Genomic DNA, 25,186 nt, shown 5'->3' on the forward strand with positions numbered 1-25,186 from the left:
GGTCAACTCTTTCTTTTGAAAGTCAATAACTTGAGTTATGATTCACTTTTTGCTTTGTAGCTGCAGACTGTTTACATTCACATGACACGATGCATGAAAGGTAATTTTAGCGATGGCATAATACATGCTCTTTAAGCATCATAACTGTAAATGTGTAGCCTATTCACCAATTTACACTCTCACAAGAGAAATATGAATCAATATGTTGTGCTCTATTTGGTTTTGGTAGTACTGCTTCAACTCCATCTAGTAGCCATAAAACAGCAGGTGCAGCACTTCTTAGACCCTTAGTGCAAAACTATTCCCATCATGGTAGGCGCTCGAATTAACATCTATTTAAGAAACCATAAAACGGCAGCGCTTTATGTTTTAGACACATTTTAATCACCAGGAATCCCTGAGACGCCATCAGGCACGACCTTGTTTGACATCACACCGACTGGACAGCTGGGCCAGGAATTATCAGACCATTTTTAATGACTAAAATGTTAACGACACGACATAACCAGCCATTATTCTAACGGATGGTGTTTCATCTGTTCTGTACACAGCAAACCAAACTGCGCAAGTTTCTTTGGAAGATTTTATATGTGTGTGAAATTCATCAAAATGGGCAAAACCTTTTCATTATTTCATATAGTACACACTAATCGTAAGCAAGTGTACGTGACAAATTTAATCGTTTGACCTTTTTCTGAAGTCAGAAGATGTTGCATAGCTATAAAGAGACAGAAGACAGTGTCTCACCAGAGACAGAGAGAAAAGCTACAAGAACTGCCAACACAAATGAGCAGATTGTTCTGTTTAACTGTTATTTGTTTCGGGTCGGACAGTACAAGGATACAGGCCATGCTCTAAGTTCTCCAAAGATCAATTACAATTAAAACTTCTGTGTTAGATGCGTCAGAATTGATTTTTACAAGAAAATGTTAAAGAAGAAATTTTTTGCTAAGACAGGATGTACTATTTTACCATCAAGAAATGTGATTAAACATACTGAGATATCCAAATATTTATATAATAATGTAAAGCTTTGTGATGATTTTCGGTTATAGATGTGTTAAAATAACAAGGACACAACAGCCAGGCTATTTACAGATTAAGTTTATATGAGCTCATGTTTTCAAGCAAAAAATAATTTAAATTCTAAAATATCATTAAAGGTAAACTGTAAAAAAATGCAACATGACGTTAAAACAACCTACTATTTTAAGTTTTTACCTGCGATAGGTTTACATAACTTATAAAAAAAGTTTTTTTTTCATTTAAAGTTACATAAAAATATATAAAGAATTTTGTTCCAAAACGCAATAAATGGCATTTATTTTTAAAATAGTTACCGCCCAAATCAGTATTGTATCAGATCAGTATTAAACAGTAAATTCTTCATTTCATTCATGCAATAAATCCACTCAACAAATCACAGCGCACCATTCCACGCATTGTAAACAATAAGGGCGGTGTTTTGAAAACACACTTAGTTTTCCTCATCTAAAACAAAATAATAATTTTGATGGCATTGATAAATCTGTGGTAGTTTTCTGTGATGGGGAAGAAACAAAAGCCATTAAAATCCAATAGTTTACGCGAGAGGAACTCAGGCGGAGGAAAAATGCCAGCTGTTGCTTGTTCTCATCAAGCTTCTGTCATGCTAACACATTGACACCAGGGGATCTTATGAAAAACTTTCTTTTATTTTACTCAAAGTTAACGAGAATCGAGCAGGACCAAAACATCTAATAGCTGATCGCTGTCAAAAAAAGTTCAGTGACGACGTCCCAACAAAAACAGCAGCAATGACAGTGTTCTTAATATGACAAAGTAAGTGATAATGCCAAATGTTTATTTTTTTAATCAGTGTATACCACTAGTATATGAATATAACATGGCAAAGATGAATGCACATTTATATATAGATTCAATAGATTTATTGCATATTGCAGAAAAAAATCAGTTTTTATAATAAATCTTTGAAAATCAAATTCTGCATTTGAATTTTAATGTTATTATAACCCAAAGATGCTTTGTGAAAGTTTGTAACAGAAAAAAGTGGTTTTCATCTTGTCACTTTCTTGTTATAGAAAACAGTTTTACCCAAATTAGTCAAAATGGATTTATAGCATTTTGGAACCAAACTCTTCATATGTTGATTTGACAAAAATGCAGCATTTATTTACAGTGTATAGTTCACCCAAAAAAATGAAAATGTACTCACCCTTGTTGTTACAAACCTGTATAAATTACTTTGTTCTGCTGAACAAAAATGAATAAATTTGTAATGAAGCAGGAAACGAAGCACCATTGACTTACATAATAGGAAAAATACTACTATGGAAGTCAATGGTGCTCAGAAAACATTGCCTTAAAATATCTTTCTTTGTGTTCAGCAAAACAAAGAAATTTATACAGTAGTAAATGATGACTGTATTTTCATTTTGGGTGACTATCTCTTTAAAGTCAAAATGAATCACAACCCACTTTATTAACTTTTTTTGTATTCATTTGTTTATATAAATGAAGTGGCATTTATCCATTGAGAATTAATTAATTAGTTTTTCCTATAACAATGCCTGAAAAGATATTTCGCTACTGGTTAACATTATCCAAATGACACCTGCATAAAAGTGCAGTCATGTCAGATGAAGGGCAAGGACGAAGTTAAAACATTTCGACTGAATGAAACACAAACAATTTTTCTTCGGAATAACATGCACCACACTAGGAACGTGCATAATAAAAGCAAATATGATTTCATGTTGACATTTAAGTAAACTTTGAAAAAGAATCATGTATAAATCAAACACTTTTTTGCGTTTGCACTACCAAAACAACTTGGGATGACCTCAGTAAGAAGTTTGGAGGACCATGAGCCCACATTGCTGAGAGGGAGGAGGGGGTGGACCATTCGTCACTGACACCTGGTTCTCCAGATGACAGCCCGTGGCCAGATGGATTACGTCGTACATAAAAACTCACACAAATATGCACACATCATGCCCGCTGCTACATCATTAAAAGATGGCCTTATATACACAGCACCACCTCGATAGTCTTGATCCCTCACATAGGATGTATAAAGCTAACAAAACCAGTAAAATTGACCCTATACAAGCAGTCATACTGGGGGGCGTCACGTCTCTGAATAGTGTCCTAGTAGTGTCACAAAGGCGGGATGCGAGAGGACTGACGTGATCCCGCAGTGGGGGGCAGATTAGAACAAACCCCTATGGCGTTTGTCTGGCCATGTCACCCTCCCCCACTACCTCCAGTGCCACCTGTCACCCCGTAGCATCATCTTGCGACCTAACCCTCGGCAGACGCTCTCTCACTAAAATTAAGTCAAATGAATTTGATAGCGCGCAAGGCATTCTCTCATTTCGTTTCATTGTTGCATAATCCTATAAGCCAAAACAGCAACTAATGGAATTCATTCATATCAATAGTATTTGCCTAAAAGGTCATAGAGTCTCAGTATCGTTTACCTCCAGTGCAGCAGACGGTTTCTTCTTGAGCTCCTCGCACTTGCGGAACTTGCAGATCTGGTGGCCCGTCTTGCGGTTCCGGCAACTGCTGCACTGCTCGCAGTTAATCCTGCGCCGGCAAGGTGGGCACATGCCACAGCGTTTTCGCTTCTTCTTCCCGGAGCTAATGGCGGAGGCCAGGTCATTTTGCACTGGGTACTCCGTCAAGCCGGCCATGTGTAGCGCACTGTCAGCGAGGAAGACCCCGGCCGGTGTCATGATGAAAAGGCCCGGATTGAAGGGGAAGCCTCCGCCCACGCCGTACGGGAAGTCTGTGTGGCCCCCCACTGTGTCGGCCACCGACGCCCCCTCCAGGTCAACCGTACCCGCTTCGCCCCCCACCCCGCCCATGCCCACTCCCATTCCCCCTGGCAGGAGCATGTGCTCCATGCCTGCCCGCTTAAGCAGCGCAGCTGCCTGGGCAAAGTGCAACAGGCCGTTCTGTCCCTCCAACACCTGTTCCAGGGTCCGATCCAGCTTGCTCGGCACCAAGGCCGAGGCGGAAGGCTGCTGCTGTTGCTGCTGAGCAGGCTGGGGTTTGGCCGCGTGACCCTTAGCCTGGCCGTTGTGTTTCAGTCCGTTGGCGGTCTGGGGACACGCGGCAGTGTACTGCGAAAGGGTGCGAGACCTCTTCAGGCTCTTGCTGAGGGGTTCGCTGATGATACCGCTGCGGTTGCGGCGTTCGATCACGGGGCTGTTCTCCCTGCTGCTGCGCTTGTCCTGGTCCTCGTCCTGGTCCTGAGCCTTGGGTGTCCGGCTGCCCACCGGCTGTCCGACAGACATGGTCCAGCCCCGGGGTATGTGCGCGGGAGGGGGGGCGGGGTTGGGGAGGGGACGGGGGCTGGCAAGGGAGGAGCCAGGCAGCGCTTACGATCCGTTCAGTACCCAGGTGAGGGTGGAGCCTCCCCTTAACGGGCAAATTGGCCGGCCAATGGCAGGCAGACCCCGACACCGTTCGCTCTAGAATTCAGCCCTCGTCCACATCTTTCCACTGAAAACCTGTAAACTGAGATACAAAGACAGGAGAGAGAGAAAGAAAGATGTTTAGGATGTTTCTGGTGTTTAAAAGAGACCTTGACAACAGAGAATAAAGCAGCGACTAGGAACAGTGAGCGGCAATTTGGGCCTTTACTTTGCATGGCTCAAACATTTTATTGAGTGCTGTACTGATGCCCCTACTGTGCCTGAGAAATCAATATGTACATTTATCTTCAAACACCACGTTGATGGAGTAAAGCAAAAATGAGAGAAGTGAACTGCAGCATAGAAACACATCCTGACTAAAACAGTGTAAATAATAGAGAAACTGCACTATATAATCATGTTTATATGCAATTAGCAGCTTCCCATGGCAAATTGGTTTACTTTAGAGACATGCATCATTTACTGTTTTAAAACCGTATACCAAACATGTCAATAACCTGTATGACTCAATTTTAAATCAAATTCAGCACATATTTTATGCCCTATTTACACCTGTTTTCAAAATTGTTTTAGCATTACAACCTGCATTCATTTTATACTTCCGTGCTTTTAATGTACTTTCTCATTTGAATCCATTTAAATTTAAACAAAAATTTGAAACATAGTTGATCCTAAAACAAAAACGCAACTGATGACTCAAATCTCCTAAACTATGAAAGAGCAACATCTGAGAATTGACATTAATTTTTGGGTACACTTGGGGTGTCCTGTAAGAATTTATGATCAGATTTTCAGAGGTAGGTCTGTGATTTCATAATAATTTCATATGGATAATTTTACATGATAAGTCACTAATCTTGTTAATGTTGATATCAGACATGCTCTAACAAAAAGTCTTGGGCATGCATATGTAATGTAAGCAATACAATTTTTCAATAAGTTGGTTATATTCTTATAAAAAACCATTAAAGCCTACAAGCCCTATTTTTATAAAGTGTTTGACAGTTTTGTGGTTATTTATGGAGCTCATCATGAGAGATTAGTGTTTACACTATATGTGATGTGGTCACATGCATTTTCAACCACCTTCAGTCCTATTGTTTTGGATCCCATATGCACCTGTATATAACGCTGTGGGTTTTGAATCTAGATGTCAGATGTAAACAGGGTTAACGATTTATAAATAACTTAATAACTGTCTGTTTCTTATCATTTCTTTCAGCGGAGAGTATGCATGCATGTCATACTGTTAATATGACATTTTGAACTTCAGTAAATACTTTAAAGATGTAAACAGATGTGTTGTCAATCATGTTGTGAAACATGAAACACTTCCGATCACTGGCACTGAATTTAACATATTGTTTATTGGCCGCCCCCCATCCATCCACATCCGAGACTTTCGCAAACACCCACCCATACAACCCCACTGAGAAAAGCTGAGGAAATGGCCGGGCCAGTCCTTATAAGGCAAACAAAGGACCAGGGAGGGAGAGAGGGGTGGGGGGTGGCGAAGGGATCTACGCAGTGTGTGGAAATTGGAAGGCCAGAATTAGTGGGAGGTAAAGCTTCAAAGGCAGGAGCGCAGCCCCCGCTTTCTCCCAAGCTCAGGGGTCTGTGGCGCCAGCGGACCACAGCCAGCCTCTCTCTCCCTGTCTCCTAACTCGCTCTCTCTCACTCCTCTCTCAAACCAGGGGCCACACTGCACCTTACGCCTGCCAAACCTTCCCCACCGCACACATCTCTTGCTGGGACTGTGGAGGCACCCAAGCTTCACGTCCCAAAAGCAGTGAAATTACATAGCAGCGTTTTCTGTATTAGCGGCAATGACTCACTTCCCATCCAAACCTAAGGAGAAAAGCATGTCTCTAACAGACCGTGCTAGCCTGCCATGGACAGCCTGTGGTTTCTCTTTTATCCTGGTTTGGAATGGCAATATGGCACATCTCAAATCCGTTCCACTCTTATGGATGCCGCACCATGCCAACAGTTGGCCACACACCACCACACACACCAACTTAATTCATCATGTCCGTGATAGACTCTTATCTGTGTTGCACTTTTGTCCCAAAAATTTAGGCTATGACGCATAACATTCCCAGACTAACTAGGACAGTGACTCCTAACTAGTGTACATAAAGCCTGTAGTACTAAATATTAAGAGTCGTTTCTCTATAATGCTTGGTTAAACTTTAAAACAGAACAAATGAAGTTTATAAAATAGCTGTACTCTCAGAAAAAAGTAAGCTTTCTAAAGGTACATCTTTGGACCTAGAGTCCATATTAATACCTCAAATGTAAATATTGGTGCCAAATGTATACAGATCTGTACATAAATGGTACCTATTAGGACCTTTAAGCTTTATGCAATTTGTATTGTGATTTATTTCAGGATTTTAACTTAATTTTAAAGGAAAAAGAACTCATAAGAAAAGCAGAAATCTCTTTAATAAGTTCCCTTTAATCTCTTTTAATTATAATAAGCATCTATAGTTGTGTTTCCATTACCCTTCAAATTGCGCAAACTGAAAATATGGCCAACGAAAACCCATCAAGTGGTTTTTTAAACAATTCAAAAAAGGAATTATATTGCAAAACAGTTTTTTGGCATTTACAGGCATTTACAAATCGTGCACTATAACCTCCCAGAAACTTGGCCGCTCACAAATATAAGGGGATTTCCTCGCCATTAATTCTTGTATAACATGCCTGCGCCTCCTTCGTATAAAATAATGTGTTTGACGTCATGCGGTATATCGTGTAGATCGACAAGTGGATGACCGTGAGAGCGGTTCCAGAGCAAACTGCTCCATATGATTTCTCAAATTGCTCTCACGGTCATCCACTTGTCGATCTACACGTTATGCCGCATGACATCGAACACACATATTGTTTTTATACAAAGGAGACGCGACATTAAGTCGAATGCAGCTAATGCAGTGACTGTGATACATACACGTACCAATATCCATCGCCATGACTTTTGGAAGGACTTATCACAAAAGGAAGAATTAGGGGCCGTTCACATATCACATATTTTGCGCGCTCAAGTTCGTTATTGTAGGTGCATGGTATGCGCGCTCATAATGGAAGCGGAGCGCATCCCTGCGCATCGAGTTAAAAACATCTCAACTTTTCAGAATGGTCATGTGACAAGAACCAACCAATCAGCTTCCTCACCTTTTCCGTTACTTTAAAACCTCAGCATAAAAATGGAGGAGCAGCTCATAATTGCGGTCCAACGACAGACGCCTCAGGAGCGCTACTGCCCGAGCGGTTTGGAAAGAAGGAGAAAGTGGCGCACCTAGCGTCTTCCACGTGTTTTTATGTGCGACATGTGAACGACCCCTTAGGCTTAAGTTCTACCGGTTAATGGAAATGCTGTCATTGTTATAACCATTTAGAAAATATCTAAAAAGTTTTGCGCAAATCAATAATGGAAACCAGGCTTATTTAAAGGAATGCAAATGGAAACTTTTGCCTAAGTCTCTAGCGTCTCATATATTTCTCCTGAAAAAAAAAGAAATCTCACAAATGTCTACATTACAGTTTCAGGAAAGATCTCAACGTCACAAACCGAGCTCAGATTTGCCAAGTCTTTGTCAATACTTTTGAAAATATGAACTTAAACATTTTGTAAGCAATTTCATGAGATACATGTTCCTCTGGGAAACTGTGTATGCAAGCTTTATGAATAAGTAAGACAATAGTAGCAGAGTCTATGTTGTTGTTGTACATAAGACAATAAAGGCAGGCCAACACTGGATTGGGACATACCGCAGCATTCAGCTACAGAAGCTGTGTGGCCGGTCAAATGTGGTAAAAAAAGGCAAAAGGCAAGAGACAGGTGGCTCAATGTTAGCACTACTTGCTTAATTACTGTTCCCAGAGTAACCATTAGGGTGATGGAAATGGGCCCACAAAATGACTTAGCAAATAAGCCCACTGGACATAAATGAATCGATTTGTTTCCTCTCCTGTTCTGAGAAGTTTCTCAGTTAAGAGAAAATACAGTCACACAGCTACCCAGCGATCCGGATGTTATTTGTGGTAATATGCAGCCATCGATCTCACTGCAAATAAAAAGCAAACACCAGCCAGTTCACCGTCTTATAGCATGTGTCAGTTCCTAAGCATTGTCAGTTCCCTGTAGTTTGCTCATCCAGCTGCATAAACATTACACACTTCACCTTTAAAAGTATATTCTGGCCTCTGCCCGGTATATTTAGTGATGTAATTCTTGAATATTAATCATGTCAAATGATGCCTAAATGATACCTAAATTTGTGACACAAACATTCTGTCAACCATGTGCACTTTACTTTCTTCCGGCATTCCTATCTAATTAAGTCACAATTATTGTTATTGCAACAATTATTCGCTGTCTCATTCCATTCATTCCTCTTCAACAGACCATCGTGGATCCATTTACAGCATATTAAACTGTGCTTTACACCTGTTTCACTGCGCACACAGAGTATCTAGTCTGCAACTGAGAAAGTTGTACTTTAATTTGTACACAATGTATTTTCTCATGACTCAAGTCTAAATAAAAAAATTATGTCAATTTTCCTTTTAATTTAAGGATTATAATTTATGTGACATGGACAACATTTGCATTCAAGACATAATTGATCCCATATAATTTAACACTAAGTCTAAACCCTACAAACCTTTAAAATTATATAACTTTTTATACAAATATATTTTGTTTCAAATATTCCTCAGGCATTTTATATTGTTTGTCTATATTCCAAAAATTGGGTGGTTTACAGTACATTTTCAAAACATACTTTTTGGCGACCATACAATGCATGCTATAGCAAAAAGAGCCATTTTTAAGAGCAATGTAAATTTGGTAATCGCAATTATCATTCTGATAAACCCTCATTCTGAAAACTGAGAGGGGTGTACGGGGCAAAAACTAATGCGAGGTTAGTTGTAACACGGACTGTTTACATTGTTGCACAAGGTTGAGCGTTTTGTTATTCCGGTATTTTTTTCAAGCTGTCAAAAGATGATCTCCTGCAAATTATTGGAAATGTATAATGTTTTTCTAGAGAGTTATTGATGAACGAGTGTTTTGGCGGCATATAAGTTAATTTTTTCATCATATGTTTTTTTTTCGGTTTCTAAGTTGGGTGTGTAAGATACCAAATCCAATGCTATGTCATATTAATCAGTGTCTTGTTGACTAAAACAACATCATTTTGAAATATGTCTGCAGCTCTTAGCAACTTTTTTTGGTGGGTTTGAAAATATTTTGACCCAGCGGGGTTAATTATAACACTGTGTTTTAACTCACCCCTCAGAACTTATGATAACGTTAACGTAATTCTTGCCGTTGTTTTAAATAGGCTATACACGAATTATTGCTGGCTGCCAATAAAATAAATGTGCCTGTCGTGTGTCAAATGTATTTTTGTTCATAACTTTAATATTGATTAAATAAGGTCATGTCAAAGATTAAAATCATAATGAAATGAATGGCAAAAATCAGACTTTGATGCTCATTATCTCAGAATTTGATTTTGAAACTGTAGTATGGTTATTACAGACTGGGTCACATATAAAAAAATGTTTTGTCATAATTGTGCTGCTTTTTCTCACATATTTAGACATTTGTATCCATTTATAATTGAACTATTGTTAGAAAAGGGCTGGATGAATGAATACAGTGTGGATACCTGTCTATTATAGACAGATATATAAACAATATCCACATCAAGTATATAGAGAAAATAGTATTGAAATATTTCCCTGCAAACTTAATATTTAGCAAGTGTTACAACTAACCCCCTGCCTGTTACAATTAACCCCACATATGGGGTAAGTTGTAACGTTTGCACTTCTGTCACATTTGCTGTAATTATCTAAGACTGGTAAGTACTAGAAACAAACTTCAAATGTTCATTTGTAGCAGAGATGTGTGTGTTTCTTGTGTAAAAATATAATTCATCAAACTCAAAAAAAAATTTATGATTGAGCCAAAACCAAAAAGCATTAGGTTGTGCCCTGCTCTCCCCTACCACCACAAAATCCAAGCAATTCTTCACAAAGTTTCCTATCTTTATGGATCTTTCTCTAGATATTCATCCTCACCTGATGGTCTGACGTTAAACAAACTTCTTACAAATTATGCAGATGACTCAGTATCAAGCAGCATGCTGACGCAGATATCGCTCTGTTCAAGCTCTGCCTAGGGGTCGAGAACTTTCTGTACATCTGACTGTAAGGTGCACGAACAATACTTAAGGATACATAAGCGCATTACTCACAGTAGCACAATACCTTACGCAGCTGTAAAGGCGCCTAGGCGGACTTCAGCACAATTAACCCAGCTCCATTCAAAGGCATGGTTATGAATGATTGTAATGCTTTGTATTCATTGAAATAACGCTTATGTAATCAGACCCTTAACCATGTAATCAGCAGCTCAGTAGAAGGTAATGAACCATTTATAGCTCTAAATCAAATATCTATTTTATTACTTTAAATTATTTGATGGAAAAGCAACAGCGTCAGATGTGTCAACAAATAAACAAACTAACATGAAGGCAAACTGTTTTAGCCAAGACCTGGGTTAACAGACAGATTTGTCACACTGTAAAAAATCTTTGCTGCATTAAACTTTTTTTTAATCAACTCAGATTTACAAGTCATGTCAACTTAATATTATTTATCTTGACAAGAGATGAGTTGCTACAAATTATAAAATGAAGTTGACTTTTTTCAACTGTATTTTATAAGTTATAACAACTCATCTCTAGTCAAGATAAATAATACTAAGTTGAAATGACTTGTAAATCTGAGTTGATTCTACAAAAAAGATTCAGGTGCATGAACTCAGCTGTCTTATAGTCAGAATCAGTTCAACTGCTGAATTTTTTATGAGTTTCTTTTGCTTGATGACATTTTAATACAATTTTAATGCATTTTGACACCAAATGAAAGTAAAAATATAAAGAACGTGTGTTCTGCTCCTTTAAGACAAAACTGAAAGTAAGAGATATGCAAAATATTGCACTGATTTTTCACACATGGGACAGCTTTACTTGTAAAATTGATCATTGGACTATTTCACTGAAATATCAAACTATTCCTTTAACACATATTTATAAATCTATTTGATTTGTCATTTTGTTAGGGTTAGGTGAAGATTGTGACTCAGGCTATTGCTCAACAGTGTAATTTGTAAGAAACATTAGTAATAAATCCTGACAGTTGCTTTCACATTTGGGTCTTAGTGTAAAATCTTTATACGGTAAACAAAGTCGCCTGTTTTGGTCCTCTTTTTATATTTCTCCTATACTATAAGTTAAACAATTACATAGCCTCCAGTGACTTTTAACGATTTTTCTTTACATTTCATCGTTTTAATAGCACTTGTAAATTCTGTGCAACCATAATGTGTCAACTCTGTCACACACATTTCAAGTCCTATTAGTTATTAACTTACAACACTATAGAAAACACAAAATGCCTACTTCATTAAATACATGCCTGAAATACAAAAAAGGTACTTTTGCTATTATATGTACTGATATCTTATTAATAATGTAAATTCAGTAGGTCAAGCTAAAAATCAGTTTGAAACCATCATGTAGTTTCAGCTCATTAATTCATTAAAGGCGGAGTCCACGATGTTTGAAAGCCAATGTTGATATTTGAAATCACCTAAACAAACACGCCCCTACCACAATAGAATCTGGACCTTCTGTTGATAGACCCGCCCCACACATACGCAACCCAGGCAATGATGACGGTTAGTAGACACGCTCCTTACTGCTGATTGGCTATAAGTGTGTTTTGGTAGTCGGCCCGTTTCCTTTTCCAAAGCGTTTTTCAAACATCGTGGACTCCGCCTTTAAAGTGAATGTCAGATCTGACATTTATATTCTACACTATTTTGCGTTTTTATATGTAATATCGGCATTAAGTATTGACAAGGCTAAATACACATTTTGTAAAAAAAAATGCAAAAAAGCAAATAAGACATAATGTTTGAACATTTATATAAGCTTAATTTTTTCTGTTTGGTTTCAGCACTCAAGTAAACTTGTGTCAGAGATTGGTGAAATACATGTGTTTGATCATTCAGTTACTGCACCTTTTCACTCTTCATAATCAATAATATTTGACTGGTTAGGGGTACCAAAGGACACAACAATTCTGTATACCACCAATATTACCTCATATGATCTAAAAACAGAAAATACACCACAAAGATGTGATTTAATATTAATAGATATTTCTCTAAAGCTACGTTAAAGGTTAGCTAAAGCTTTAGTTAGTGTGTAATGTTGCTGTTAGAGCATAAATAATACCTACAAAATGATAACGCTCAAAGTTCACTGCCAAGCGATATATTTTCTTTAACAGAATTCCCCTTTCAAAACCTACAGCGAACGACCTGTTTGGACTACAGCCCTTTACTTCCCGATTAAATGACGTCAATAAAACAGTTTTTGACTAAACTCCGCCCACAGGAATACATCGGTCGCTAGCTAAGCTAACGGCAAGCTAAGCTGCTATCAAATCACAACACACTAAACAAAGAACACAATCAGATCTCGATACGTTTTACTGAAGGAGGGAATTCATAGAACAAGGAAGACATCAGCCCGTTTTTTAGGACATTGAAAACAACATTATACAGATAAGTAAATTGTGTGGGGGAAAAAAAACTTTTTTTTACACGTGAAACATGAACACATGTTATATTGCGCACTGTAAACACAATCAAAGCTTCAAAAACACAGAAAGAACAGGATCTTTAAGTTACATAAACTATCATTTCCTGCTTTGTTGGAATTATGTGTTGGGAAATTGAGATATTAGCCTTTAAGGATATTATTCTTTGATCTAAGGGAACAAGTGACAGTAACCTTGGCGAATGACAACTGGGGATTCATTTTCAAACAGAGGTTGAGAGATCAAGAAACTTACAGCTGAACAGGAAAAGGCTACGTCAGACAACTAATACAAACATCTAAAGTTAAAGGAAATAAATGCACCATTCACCCACTAAAATGGCAATTTGTTTCAAATTGTCACATGATTTAACTTTCATCATGCAGTGTAAAACCAGCAACTGTTTTTTAGTTACTCAGCTACTCAACTAACAAGCTACTGTAACTGCTGTAGCTAACCAAAGTGTTGACAAACCAAAGGGCGCATATGGAGACACTATTGGGCAGTTTCCCGGACAGGGCTTATCCTAGTCCAAGACTAAAATGCATGTTTGAGCTGCCTTAACTTAAAAAAACACCTTGTACTGACATATCTTAATATATACCATGCTTTGTCTCAAGATGCACACCTGCATTGTTTTTTTTATAAGGTTTCAATATAACTAAGGCCTAGTCCTGGATTAATCTAAACCCTGTCCGGTAAACCACCACTTTGTGACTAGCAAACCAAGTGATAAACATTGTCTTTAATCTGAAAGGTGTACAGGATACAATCAATTACTGCAAATACTGACACTGTCTCATATTGTTAAAGTTTGATGCAATGACATTATGATGACACAAAGCAACAATAAAGGACTAATAACATAACTTTCTCAATGTTATAATTTGTAGACAAATGGAAATGTAGACTTACAATTTGTACAATTTTAAGAATATGTTTATGATCAATACATTTGATAATATTAATTTGGTCAGAATGCAATTATTCATAGTGTAATTTTAATAGCGTGGATGCTATAAGAAATATGAAAGTACTTATGAAAGGCTGTGATAACTGTAACAGACATTCAGCAGACTCATTAATGTACTAAGCACAAAATAATAGCTACTTAAATGCGCGTCTGGAGATTTTTGAGTGATATCACTCATAAGTTAGGTAATGGCTAATAATACTCAAACAGCAAATTGAAAAGAATTGAATATGTTAGGCTCTGTTTCCAGCAAATCCTTCAAACCTTTCAATTATAAAAAGCTTCCCCATATGGGATTATTGTTTATATGAGGAAATTTTGCACAAAGTAACTGACACTTGTGCTAGACTAGTGTTCATATTGGTGTTCCTGTATCTTGATTGGTACAGCATTGCGTCAGCAGCGCACAGGTCATGGGTTCAATTCCCAGGGAACACATACTGATACAATGTAACTTGAATTTATTGTCGCTCTGGATAAAAGTGCATGCCAAATGCATAAATAAAAAGTTCAAACTATATCTGACTTGCTCAAAACTTGAAGAAAAGATTAGTGTGTGTCTCTGCTGTGAATAAAACATTAGCTTTAACTGACAAATGTATTTATTTATGCATATTTAGGTCGCAAGGCCTGTAATTGTACTGTCATGTGAAGCTGTTTGCTATGAGAGCTCGTGCCTCCTCCCTAGGGACAAGCACGCGACTAATTGGTCCTCCCCTACTGAATAACGACCTAAAACAGACAGTCCTGCAGTGCACGAGGCCTTAAAACCATGCATACATTATTTATATATAAATTTAACGAACCAGAAAAACAGCTAATAAAGCTATAAACAGCACACATTTTAGATACAATTTAATAAAAATGTAAAATAAATTAATTGAATATTTATTTTTAACAAATGTATGTCTATTGTGTGTTTGTTTGTTTGTATGTATGTATGTATTTTTGCCCTAGTGATTTAAGTCGGGACATAAACCTAAACATTTGTAACATTAACTCACAACAGATTGTAAAAAGGAGGAGGCATTTGCTAAATCCTGCTACTGAACAGCTGAACCCGCTAACAGGGGAAAAATTCACTGTCAGGTTGCTTCGCAACGTCACGCAGGCAGATATCGAGTAATTCAGGTAATGCGGAGTCCAACGTAACATCTCCCCCTGCCGCTTTCTGCCACCAACGAACACACACACACACACACACACACACACACACACACACACACACACACACACACACACACAAACACGCGCTTTCACACGCACGCGCTAACACACAAGCTACGCACGAGATCCTGATAATGCAAACGTTAACAATAATTCACGTTTTTCGCCAGCCTTCGTCTTGCGCGGCGTCTTGAGCATTCGCACAGCTCAAAGTTAAACGCGCGTCCAAACTTCTCCAACTCTGTGCGTCATAGTGAAAAGTTAATGACTGGCAATCACACAAACAGTGCGTCCATGAGCGCCGCGCACTGTCGCTCGCGGACTGCAGCAGTAAAGGCTTGCTCGCTCTCCGCGGGGACATCAGCCTGATAATATCCTCTCGGCGAACAATGAAGCGCACATTTGTGCCTAATCCCACCCCGATGGGTTGCGCAAATCATCACAAATCGTGATCGACCGAACAGAAGAAAATCAATACTGAAAAAACACATCTTTTTTATTTTACTATAACTGTCGTCATTAAAACACGCAATTTTAACGATCAATGCGTAATGGTGAATGCACAGGTGTGCCGCTGCTGGTTCACCAAAAGTTGTACTCTTATAACATAACGCTCATCAACTAGCTACAATACCACCTGTCGTTACATGCTGGAGCAACTATCATAAACGTCATCGGAGACATCATTTTACTAGCATATTTCATAAGTGTTAAGTTTGTACAGTCCATTATTGTATCGAAACATAATTAGTATTTGTATATGTATTCTTTTTTTTGTCACCTAAAGTGACACCTTTGATTTAATCGGACACTTGCGTTTAGAATCGAAGGAAGCAATATTACTTCCTGGGAAACATGTTTATGTTCCCATATTAAAATAAAATCTAAAGGAACATCTCAGAAATACCCAGTCGCTAAACATGCGGCGGTTTCTAATTTTATTTAATATTAAAATCAGCGCAAAAAAATACCTTTTGTCTAGACTCAATGATCTGAAACCTCGGTCTCTGCGGTGCCAGTATACGGTCTGCAGCAGCGCGAGCGAGACCGTACGGCAGATTCATTCTCCCGTTCTCCCAGCCGACAAGATCGTTAGGAAAATGACATCCCAACTTTGAGCAGACTTCAACAAAGTATGATCCCCCCCTTCAATGTATCTGCATATTTGCAAACACTGGCCCCTTTTTTATTCGCACCTACCAAGGCAGATCCGAGCGGAGGGGAGGGCTTCCACTGTCCGAGCGCCCCTTCTCCAAGCCTGTCGTGGGGATTGATGGCCAAAAGAAGCGAGAAAAACCTTATTCTACACTCCCAGAAATCATGTAGCCTTCGACCGAAACGAGCGCGCGAGGAAGAGGACAGTAAATTATTGCTAAACGTACTTTCTGGGAAGCTGAGCGTGTGGGCTCACCAACCTTTCGATTCTCACAATCCCACCTCTACATCCAGAAGAACATGCAAACACATTTCATAGATTTTTGGAGCATCGCGTAAAAACCGAAGTGGACTTTCGCGCGACGCCGCCACGGAGAAAAAACACCGATAAACAAAGACGTTTTGAGTCGACGTTTACGCGTCACATTGTAGCGATTGGGGTGTTATATATGATAGATGTGCAACGTGTAACGTTAGAGGGTTATTGTTAGGCTGATGTTTGTGTCGGCTCGCTCTCCTCATACAATGTGCACCCGGGTTTTTTTTCTCTATGAGCAAAAGTTGATATGTCGTCATACCTCTTTAAGACTGAACTTCCCTTCGACACATTCATATTTACCATCAAACAATGTCAGAAAAGAGCACGTGGTGACTGCATGACTTACTACTGGGGTTTAATTTGGGTAAATAAATGTAGTTTTGATTAAGTAAATGATTATGAAATAATTAAGTATACATGATCTACTAATTTATTTACACTTTTTGAGACTTTGTTTTGGAAATAAATTAATAATTTATCAAATCCAATAACTTAATGCATTATATCAGTAAAGCACTGGTCAAATGCTAAAGCATAATAACGCTATTATGATGTAATACTGCATTTTAATTTTATAGATTAAATACAAATGTGTGAAAAGCATCCATTTGAATAACTTTTAAATACTGCAGTGTCCGGTTTTAAATATTAGTGTATAGTAGAGACACAGTCGTTGCGCATGTTATGTAAAGGTAACCCTGTGAGTTGTGCAGTCTTGTAAACAGCGGTCAGAATTGGTCGTCCGGCTCCCGGTTTCGTCCAGTCCACTCCGCTTCTTTTGAATGTCCTGTCTGCTGGCAGGCGGCCAACCGAAGTGTGTGGAAATGACACCGCCAGGGCGGCAGAGATTTTCCTTCATTTCTCTCCTTCCCGATCGCAGACGAGCTGACATTGGCTAGAAAGTGGAGCAGCTCGTCAGGGACAATCAATGCGAATCGATCGAGCCGCGCGGGTTTCAGGCTCCGAGCTGGAAAATAGCGCGCGCTCGCGAGCAAGCAAGAGAGAGATAGAGAGGGTGGGGAGGGGACGTGCTACCAATACTCGCGCGCGGCGCGCACAAATATCGCCTTCACTAAACCTTTATTTCATGCAAGGGGCATCGAAGACAGCTTATTGATTAGACAGTTTATTCCTGACGCAAGGATATTTAATCATATTCAGCAACACCGGGGATAATGTTTTTCCTCACCTGTCAAACTTATCATAACGCAACGCCAACGTTAGAGTGCGGACTGACATTATTTATACAATTTTTAATTTAAAAGTGACGATTTATTTAGGTATTGTGGGGTCAAGTGAAAGGCACGTTTGTACGTTTTTCTCACTTAAATGACATTTAAATTACAAATTATATTTTCAACCAATCCATGTGATTGAAAACGAATTTCATAAAGACTTCAATAACACAGACAAAGCCCTATTTTTCAGTAGGCTATAAATGTCTGTCTACAAAGTTCCAGGTCTACAATTAATTATGGCGTACACTGTAAGAAAAAAATGGTACAAATGTTGTTATCGCTGGTGTACCCTTTTACAAATATTTACTTTTTGGCACCTGAAAAGTTCATATTAGTACCTCACAGGTGCATATTAGTACCTCAGATTTACATATCGGTACCAAATTTATACATACTGTATGGTACATATTAGTCATATGTCACTGCCCCAGGGACCAAATTTGACATTTTTTTCTGACATGTGTGGATAAAATTTACTTTGCTTGCAGGATGGTTTAAAGAAGCATATTTCTCACTAGGTGTAATACATTAATATATATACACACAATATAATAGTGTCATACAAAGTTTTGGATTCAATAAAATTGACAATACTGTAAGGATTGTAAGGAAAACATACAGAAACACTATAGTGCTTCTAAATCTGGCACCTTTTGAAATGCTTTCAATATTCGTAATGCATAAAAAGCATTTATTCAGATGGAACAGTCAGCAACTAGGTAATGTAGACATCAGCATGTCAAGACCACTGTCAAGATTTTATGAAAGAAATGTTATGCTTTTATATTTGTTCTGATAATATATATTATTGTACAATGGTGGTATTTTAGTGCAATACCGCAACTGCATGAATATCAGAATGACTAGAGCCTTTTTGCATCCTTTGGTAACATTCAAACCTCCCTGTAAAGTAACACTGTGGTAATGCCATAGCAACTCTAATGGTGATGCCATGGTAACCCAGCCAAAAACACTTTGGTAAATCTTTGCCAAAAAAGAAAAGAAAGAAAACACTGGTAAATTCATAGTGATTACATGGGAACTGCTTGGCAGAGTTGTAAATCCAAGGTTATAGTACCAAGATGGCTTAGAAAACATATACAATAGCATACCATAGTTAAATTACAACACTGTACTGTGCTTACATGGTGTAACATTGACATCAGTAGCTTTGTGGTGTACCATAATGTGCTACATATCTTAATTATCCAATGAAACAAATGTTTTGGCACACAAATCTTTTCGCTTTATTACTGTAGCTATCAATGAACAATTCTTTCTGCATATAGAACATCATCAGTAAAGATTCAGTTCAAACTACACATACAGAGACCACTTCTAATCCAGGTTTGCGTTGCGTTACACGGGTTGTCTAAGTTCGACAATTAGCTTTTGTTTCATCGCTGACATATTTTCGTGGTCGTGGGCTGACACGCACGGGTTTCGTCAGAGAGATAAGCGCACAATGGACGCATCCAGTCCCTCACCGACGGGCTGGCGTGAATAAATTGGACACGCATTGCTTCGTAATCCCCTGAGTGTCTCTATGGCTCTGGCAAAGTGCCTGGCCTCACCGTATCTTACATTAAGCAGACGTCAATCCTTTCGTCCTCCTTTTGCTTTTGAAAATCACTTTCATGTCGAAGTGCCTGACCGATTTCTGTACACGGGCCTCCGCCAACTCTCAAGGCCTTCATAAACGTGTCCAAAAGGGGGAGGGGAGCAGTGAACATTACCCAACAGTCCGGCACCGTTTTCTGCTCTGATTATAGGGACTATTCATGTTACAGAAGAAGAGAATTGTGCAAACTACTGCTCATGTAATGAAGATGCAATTGAGAAAACTGAATTATGATTGGACATCACATTTCTCCTTTTCCAAAAACCAGAACAATGATCTCTCTTTCTCTATCATCTTAAACCCAAAATACACAAACAAGCATGAACAACAATTAGTCACATTCATAACATGTTCTGTCGCAGTTATAATCAATCCTTTAGCCTGTCGAATCATCAGTAAACTTTATGACCTGCGCTGGGGGATGGTATGGGTCAGGACTTCTGGAATGTGAAGACCATCGTTTGAGCAACAATTGTGAAGCAACCTCAGAGAACACGACCGATTTAAACCTGTTGCTTAAATAAATCACTATACAATGATAATGGGAAAAAGGTGGAGAGACAGCTGATGAACTTATGATATGACTGATAGAAAGGAAGTACTTTTTGCCTCCATTATCAGCCTCAGATAAAACCTGGTCCTAAGTAGAAATCTGCAAATACTTTAATCTTCCCAATTATAAGAGCAGGGTATGAGACTGGCCCTGAGACTTCATGGCATTCCAAGCTTGACCTAAGATGTTTCTCAAGAATTGTGAGGATAAGAAACTGACATTGGATGAAGCTGATAAAGATCGGCCCTGGGCTCGTGCAGGTGTTAAAAGATTTACACCACAATGGAGCTCTAGTAATACGTTTACCTATCATTACTTAGCTACTAATTAAATTTGCATTTTCTAAAGAAGAATCAGTGCTAGCAATACAATGAAACAATGTTAAAGGTTTAAGTTATTGGTTCTGTGCACATGAAACCACTGTTATGACACTGGTTTGTTACTCAACGTGACACCATGTTTGCAGAGTAAATGTGACTTTATGGTCAGACAGAAGGCAGAAGAAACCAATCACAAGTATGCAAATACATGTTAGAGATCTTTAACTTCTTGAAAATGAAACTTTCAACACACAGATAGCACAAATAAGTCTACAACAAATTAAAGCAAAGTTAAAGAATATCAACATTAAAATGACTGAAATCTCTGAAAACTGATAGCTGATACACTGTGATCATCTATCAGTTTGTGATTTGATATTCTTATAGCTTGAAAAAGAAACAGATTTTTACCTGGAGATTACTGTTACTGAATAAGGGTGATTCTCGCGAAATTAGACTTATGAGGTGTCATGAAACATTTATATAAAAAATTAAATGAAAAGTAAGAGAAGCATACAGTTACAAGCATCTCTTCATGTACTATTTTGCACATGATTTCAAATGACATCATACAAACCAATTTTGTTGTTTTTCCACATTTAAGGGGAAAATTTTCATTACCGCAACGTGTCCATTGACTGGATTTTGGTTCTTTGACATGGAAATATTTATAATTAAAAAATCTAAAAAATAAAAAGTTTCAGTGCATGTTATACTATAAACATTTACAGTAAAGAAACATGTGGTATTTGGTGATCATTGGTAAATGTAGAGACAATAATAAGGAATATAAATGTGTCCAAGACCAATTTTCTCATCCTCCGCAACAATTTTCAATCATTGTTTAATCCCTCAAGGAACTAACATTTAAAAAAAATCTGTTGGAAGGGACATAATTGACTGTGACACTCAAGATGGCTACCAGGTAAGCAGTTCTTATTTTTTCTCTCCAGATAAAAGTTGAAATTTTGTTTGTCATAGTGCATAGACAACTTTTTAGTTCTCATTTCTGAAACATGAGTTTGTAAATGCATATATTTAATGTAATATCATGTTGCGGTAATGATCATTTTTGATAATAATAATCTAAAAAAATTAACAATTCTATAGGAAATATTGTTTAAATCCTCTAAAGATAATGGTTATAGTAACTTCAGACATTAATCTTATATGTCTGGAAAAAAATAATTGGCTTGAAGGGCTTTTTAAAAATTCTGATGCTGGACACCTTTCGTGAGAATCAACCATTAGCATTTAGAGTTTACTTCTTAAAAGTGAAAATAAAACGAAACTTTAGATGTTTTCAAGAACTGCTGTATGTACTGACATGCATTTAAGCATATACAATAAATACTTTAAAACACTGTGACATCAATACAATTCATCAATTTACAGCTGAGTGCTGAATGCGAAGTGTTTAACACTTTCGTGTCAGAATCTTAAGACGTGGAACAGATGATTGGTACCATTAGAAGCATGCTTATGTAATTAAGTGGCTTTTATTTCAGCCAGGTTCATTCTGCTACCTCGTTTTAAAATTAGTTTATAATAAATAGACTTGTTTCCGAGCATGGGGTAGATTCCAGTATGTGTCCTGAGAGTAACAGCACAATGAAAAATACCAAGTTGCCTGTTTGGCTACACAAAACAGAAAGAGAGAGAGAGAGAGAGAGAGAGAGAGAGAGCTCTGGTATTGAGCAGCAATGCGTGACACAGGAGAGGCCGTGGTGGGCGTGCTGGCCCCGGGGCTACGGCCACACTCAGATCTTTGTTGCGTTCTCTCCGCATGAGACGAGGCAGAGACTTTTCTGAAAGAGAGAGAGAGACGGGTATTAATTTAACACTGCTTGCTGGTTCCTGTTTTAGCCGCATGCATGACCAGCACTGCAGCAGTGCCAAAAAATGTCAGAAAAATGGCACAGACAAAAAGTGAAAGAGGGAAGATGTCCGGTTGTGCAGACGTTCAGGAATGTTTGCGAGCTGTGTGAGTTTTCCAAACAAACACTGCAGTACCGCTCTCTCTTCTCTGCCCTGGGGCACACACATATCTCCTGAAGCTCACCACTCCTTCATCTATTCAAGCACTGCTTCATTACAATAAACCTGCCTGGATGCTCTGTTTCACCAATGCATCATCCAGAAATTAACTTTTGATTCTTTTTAAAGGCCAATTTTACAATTATATGTCAAATAAAGCTCTTAAAACATTACGTGCAAATGTAATGTTCCTCGAGCTCAGATCATTGTGTAAGCAGTAAAAAGATCAGGTTTGACCACAGGGAACACACATACTGATTAAAATGTATACTTTAAATACATTGTAGGTCATTTGATATACTGTCTGCCAAATGTGTAAATTGTAAATAATCACAAAATGACCTAAAACAATAAACAATGTGCTAGAATATTAAATTAATACTCAAATGGCAAAAAAAATAACATAAGGATGTTTACATTAAATTAAACTTGGATCACCATTGTCACAGAAACTATATTATGTTGTTTAAACCGATTGATTTTTTCAAATATAAATATTTTTTTGTTTCATATAAACCAATGGCTGTTCAATATTTAGTCCACCTTAAGGGTATGGTACTGTCACCATGTCAACTTAATGATACATTTTTTTCACATTTTTGACACTTTCACTACAGTCTTTTCACTAAATCCATTGTAAACTCATAACTAGTTATCGTAAGCCTAAAATAGAACTTAATGCAATATAACAAAACAAAAATCTGTTCACACATTTTTTACCCCACATTTAAAAAACCTAGGGCATTTTTATTCCTCTCAGTTGCCTTTTTGACCCTGATCTCATCTCATACCATCATCTTTTCTTTTTTCTTGTATCTCCTCCCACAGCTTCATTGCTTTAGACTGCTTCTGTTTCCTATTCCCCCCATCAACAGTGTTGATGGGGCATACTTGAACTCTCCCTTGGCGTTCAAAAACATATGGTTGTCTGTGAAAAGCTGCCCCTGACAGGATGACAGCGAAGGGGTTGGGCTATCTTTTTGCTTCTGACCCAGTAGCAGGAGAGAGAGAGAGAGAGATTCATCTAAACCCTGCTGCACAGAGATTCATCTAAATGCTGGCAGACAGTAGAGAATTAAAGGAGGAGGTGGGCTCATAGGTCTTAACCCTCAAGGCCAAATGACTAGCACTGTCATCAGAGGAACAGGTGTGGTCTAATGCTCATGTTTACACTAGAGATGCTGATGAGACAGATCTGCCATGGTACGATGTAAAATGTTGGGCTCGTACAGTCTTGTCAGAGATTCTTAAACACAAACCAAAAGCTTAACAGCACATGTAAGAGTATCAACTGGACAAATGATGCAAATGAACCAAAGAACAGACACTTAATGGTGTAGGAAAGGTGAAATCTATGTTTCAAAGCAAGAATGTTTAAGTAAAATCTTGCAATTCTAGATCACCATCTAGTGGTCACCTGGCTAAACTGTGGACATAACATTTAAGGGAATAGTTTCCCTCATAATTTACTCACCCTCATGCCATCCATGTTGTACATACTTCCCCTCTTTCAACCAGAATTATATAAAAAAAATACTGGCTCTCCTTAGCTTTGTAATGCAACGTAATATTCTCTAACTTGAAGTACCGAAAACAAACACATCCAATAAAAGTTTTAAATAAATAAATAAATAAATAAATAAATAAATAAATATATATATATATATATATATATATATATATATATATATATATATATATATATATATATATGTATATAAAGTAGCATAAATAATACCTGTAAAATGATAAAGCTTAAAGTTCACTGCCAGGCGATATATTTTCTTTAACAAAATTTGAAAATCACAACAAACTAAAGAAACTACACAATCAGAACTCCATACGTATTTCTGAAGGAGGGACTTCATAAAACAAGGAAGACATAAGACTGTTTTGAGGACATGAAAACAGCGCTATACAGATAAGTAAATTGTGTGAAAAATACGAAAAATATGTTAGATTTTAATACATGATGACTTTATTCAAATCACTCTTGCAATGAATATTCATGAATAATCTGATCAAAATACTCATTGACTTTTAACCCAGGGTCTAACTAACTAAAATGACAACTAACTACATTAAATGCCTCTTGAAAAGTTGGCCACTGAGATGTAGTACAGCCTCATTATCTTGAAGAAAGTTGTCAATGAACATTAATGCACTGCTGAACATTTGGCTGTCAATGTAAACTTAAGGCTTTGTAAACTTAAGGTTTGTACTTAAGTCTATACTGACATCTATGGGATGAGTAAAGTATTGCAAAGCCAAGCAAATAGATTTGGTTTGGACATTTGGGGAAGTGTCAAATCTCTATGATTTCATTAAACATTGTTTAAACATAATCATTAGTATCAAAAATGCTTCATTTGATTATTGGAGAGATTACATACCAAACACAACACAAAACACAAATAAGTCTTAACACACTCTTTTCAGGAGTTGTTTAACCGAAAAATACTTAAAATAATATACTCAACCTGATGCAATCCCAGGTGTATATGACTTGCATTAATAGCTGAACCAAAAGGTAGATATTTAGAAAAATCCCCTTTGTGTCAAAAAATAATAATTTTAAATAATAATAAAAAAAATAGTTTAATCAGCTTAAAAATGTTATCAAGCTGACATTGCTTAACTTACTTTGATGAGTTAAATTAACTT

The 25,186-nt window shown here is 37.7% G+C and overlaps 1 protein-coding gene across 4 annotated transcripts in view; it reads right to left on the bottom strand.

The window, feature by feature from the left end:
• The window catches only part of cxxc5a (CXXC finger protein 5a), a 30,621-nt gene extending 13,652 nt beyond the window's left edge, over positions 1 to 16,969 (bottom strand). The window contains exons 1-2 of one of the 4 annotated variants that reach the window (XM_065287155.2): positions 16,480 to 16,969; positions 3,483 to 4,527 (exon numbers count right to left, since the gene is read on the bottom strand). In XM_065287155.2, coding sequence (XP_065143227.1) covers positions 3,483 to 4,304 — 822 coding nt within the window. In that variant the 5' untranslated portion in view covers positions 4,305 to 4,527; positions 16,480 to 16,969. The other 3 variants (XM_065287157.2, XM_065287158.2, XM_065287156.1) reach the window with 3 other exon arrangements.
• Positions 16,970 to 25,186: the final 8,217 nt, after the last annotated feature.

Source organism: Paramisgurnus dabryanus, chromosome 18 (assembly GCF_030506205.2).
Source record: "Paramisgurnus dabryanus chromosome 18, PD_genome_1.1, whole genome shotgun sequence".
Taxonomy (NCBI): domain Eukaryota; kingdom Metazoa; phylum Chordata; class Actinopteri; order Cypriniformes; family Cobitidae; genus Paramisgurnus; species Paramisgurnus dabryanus.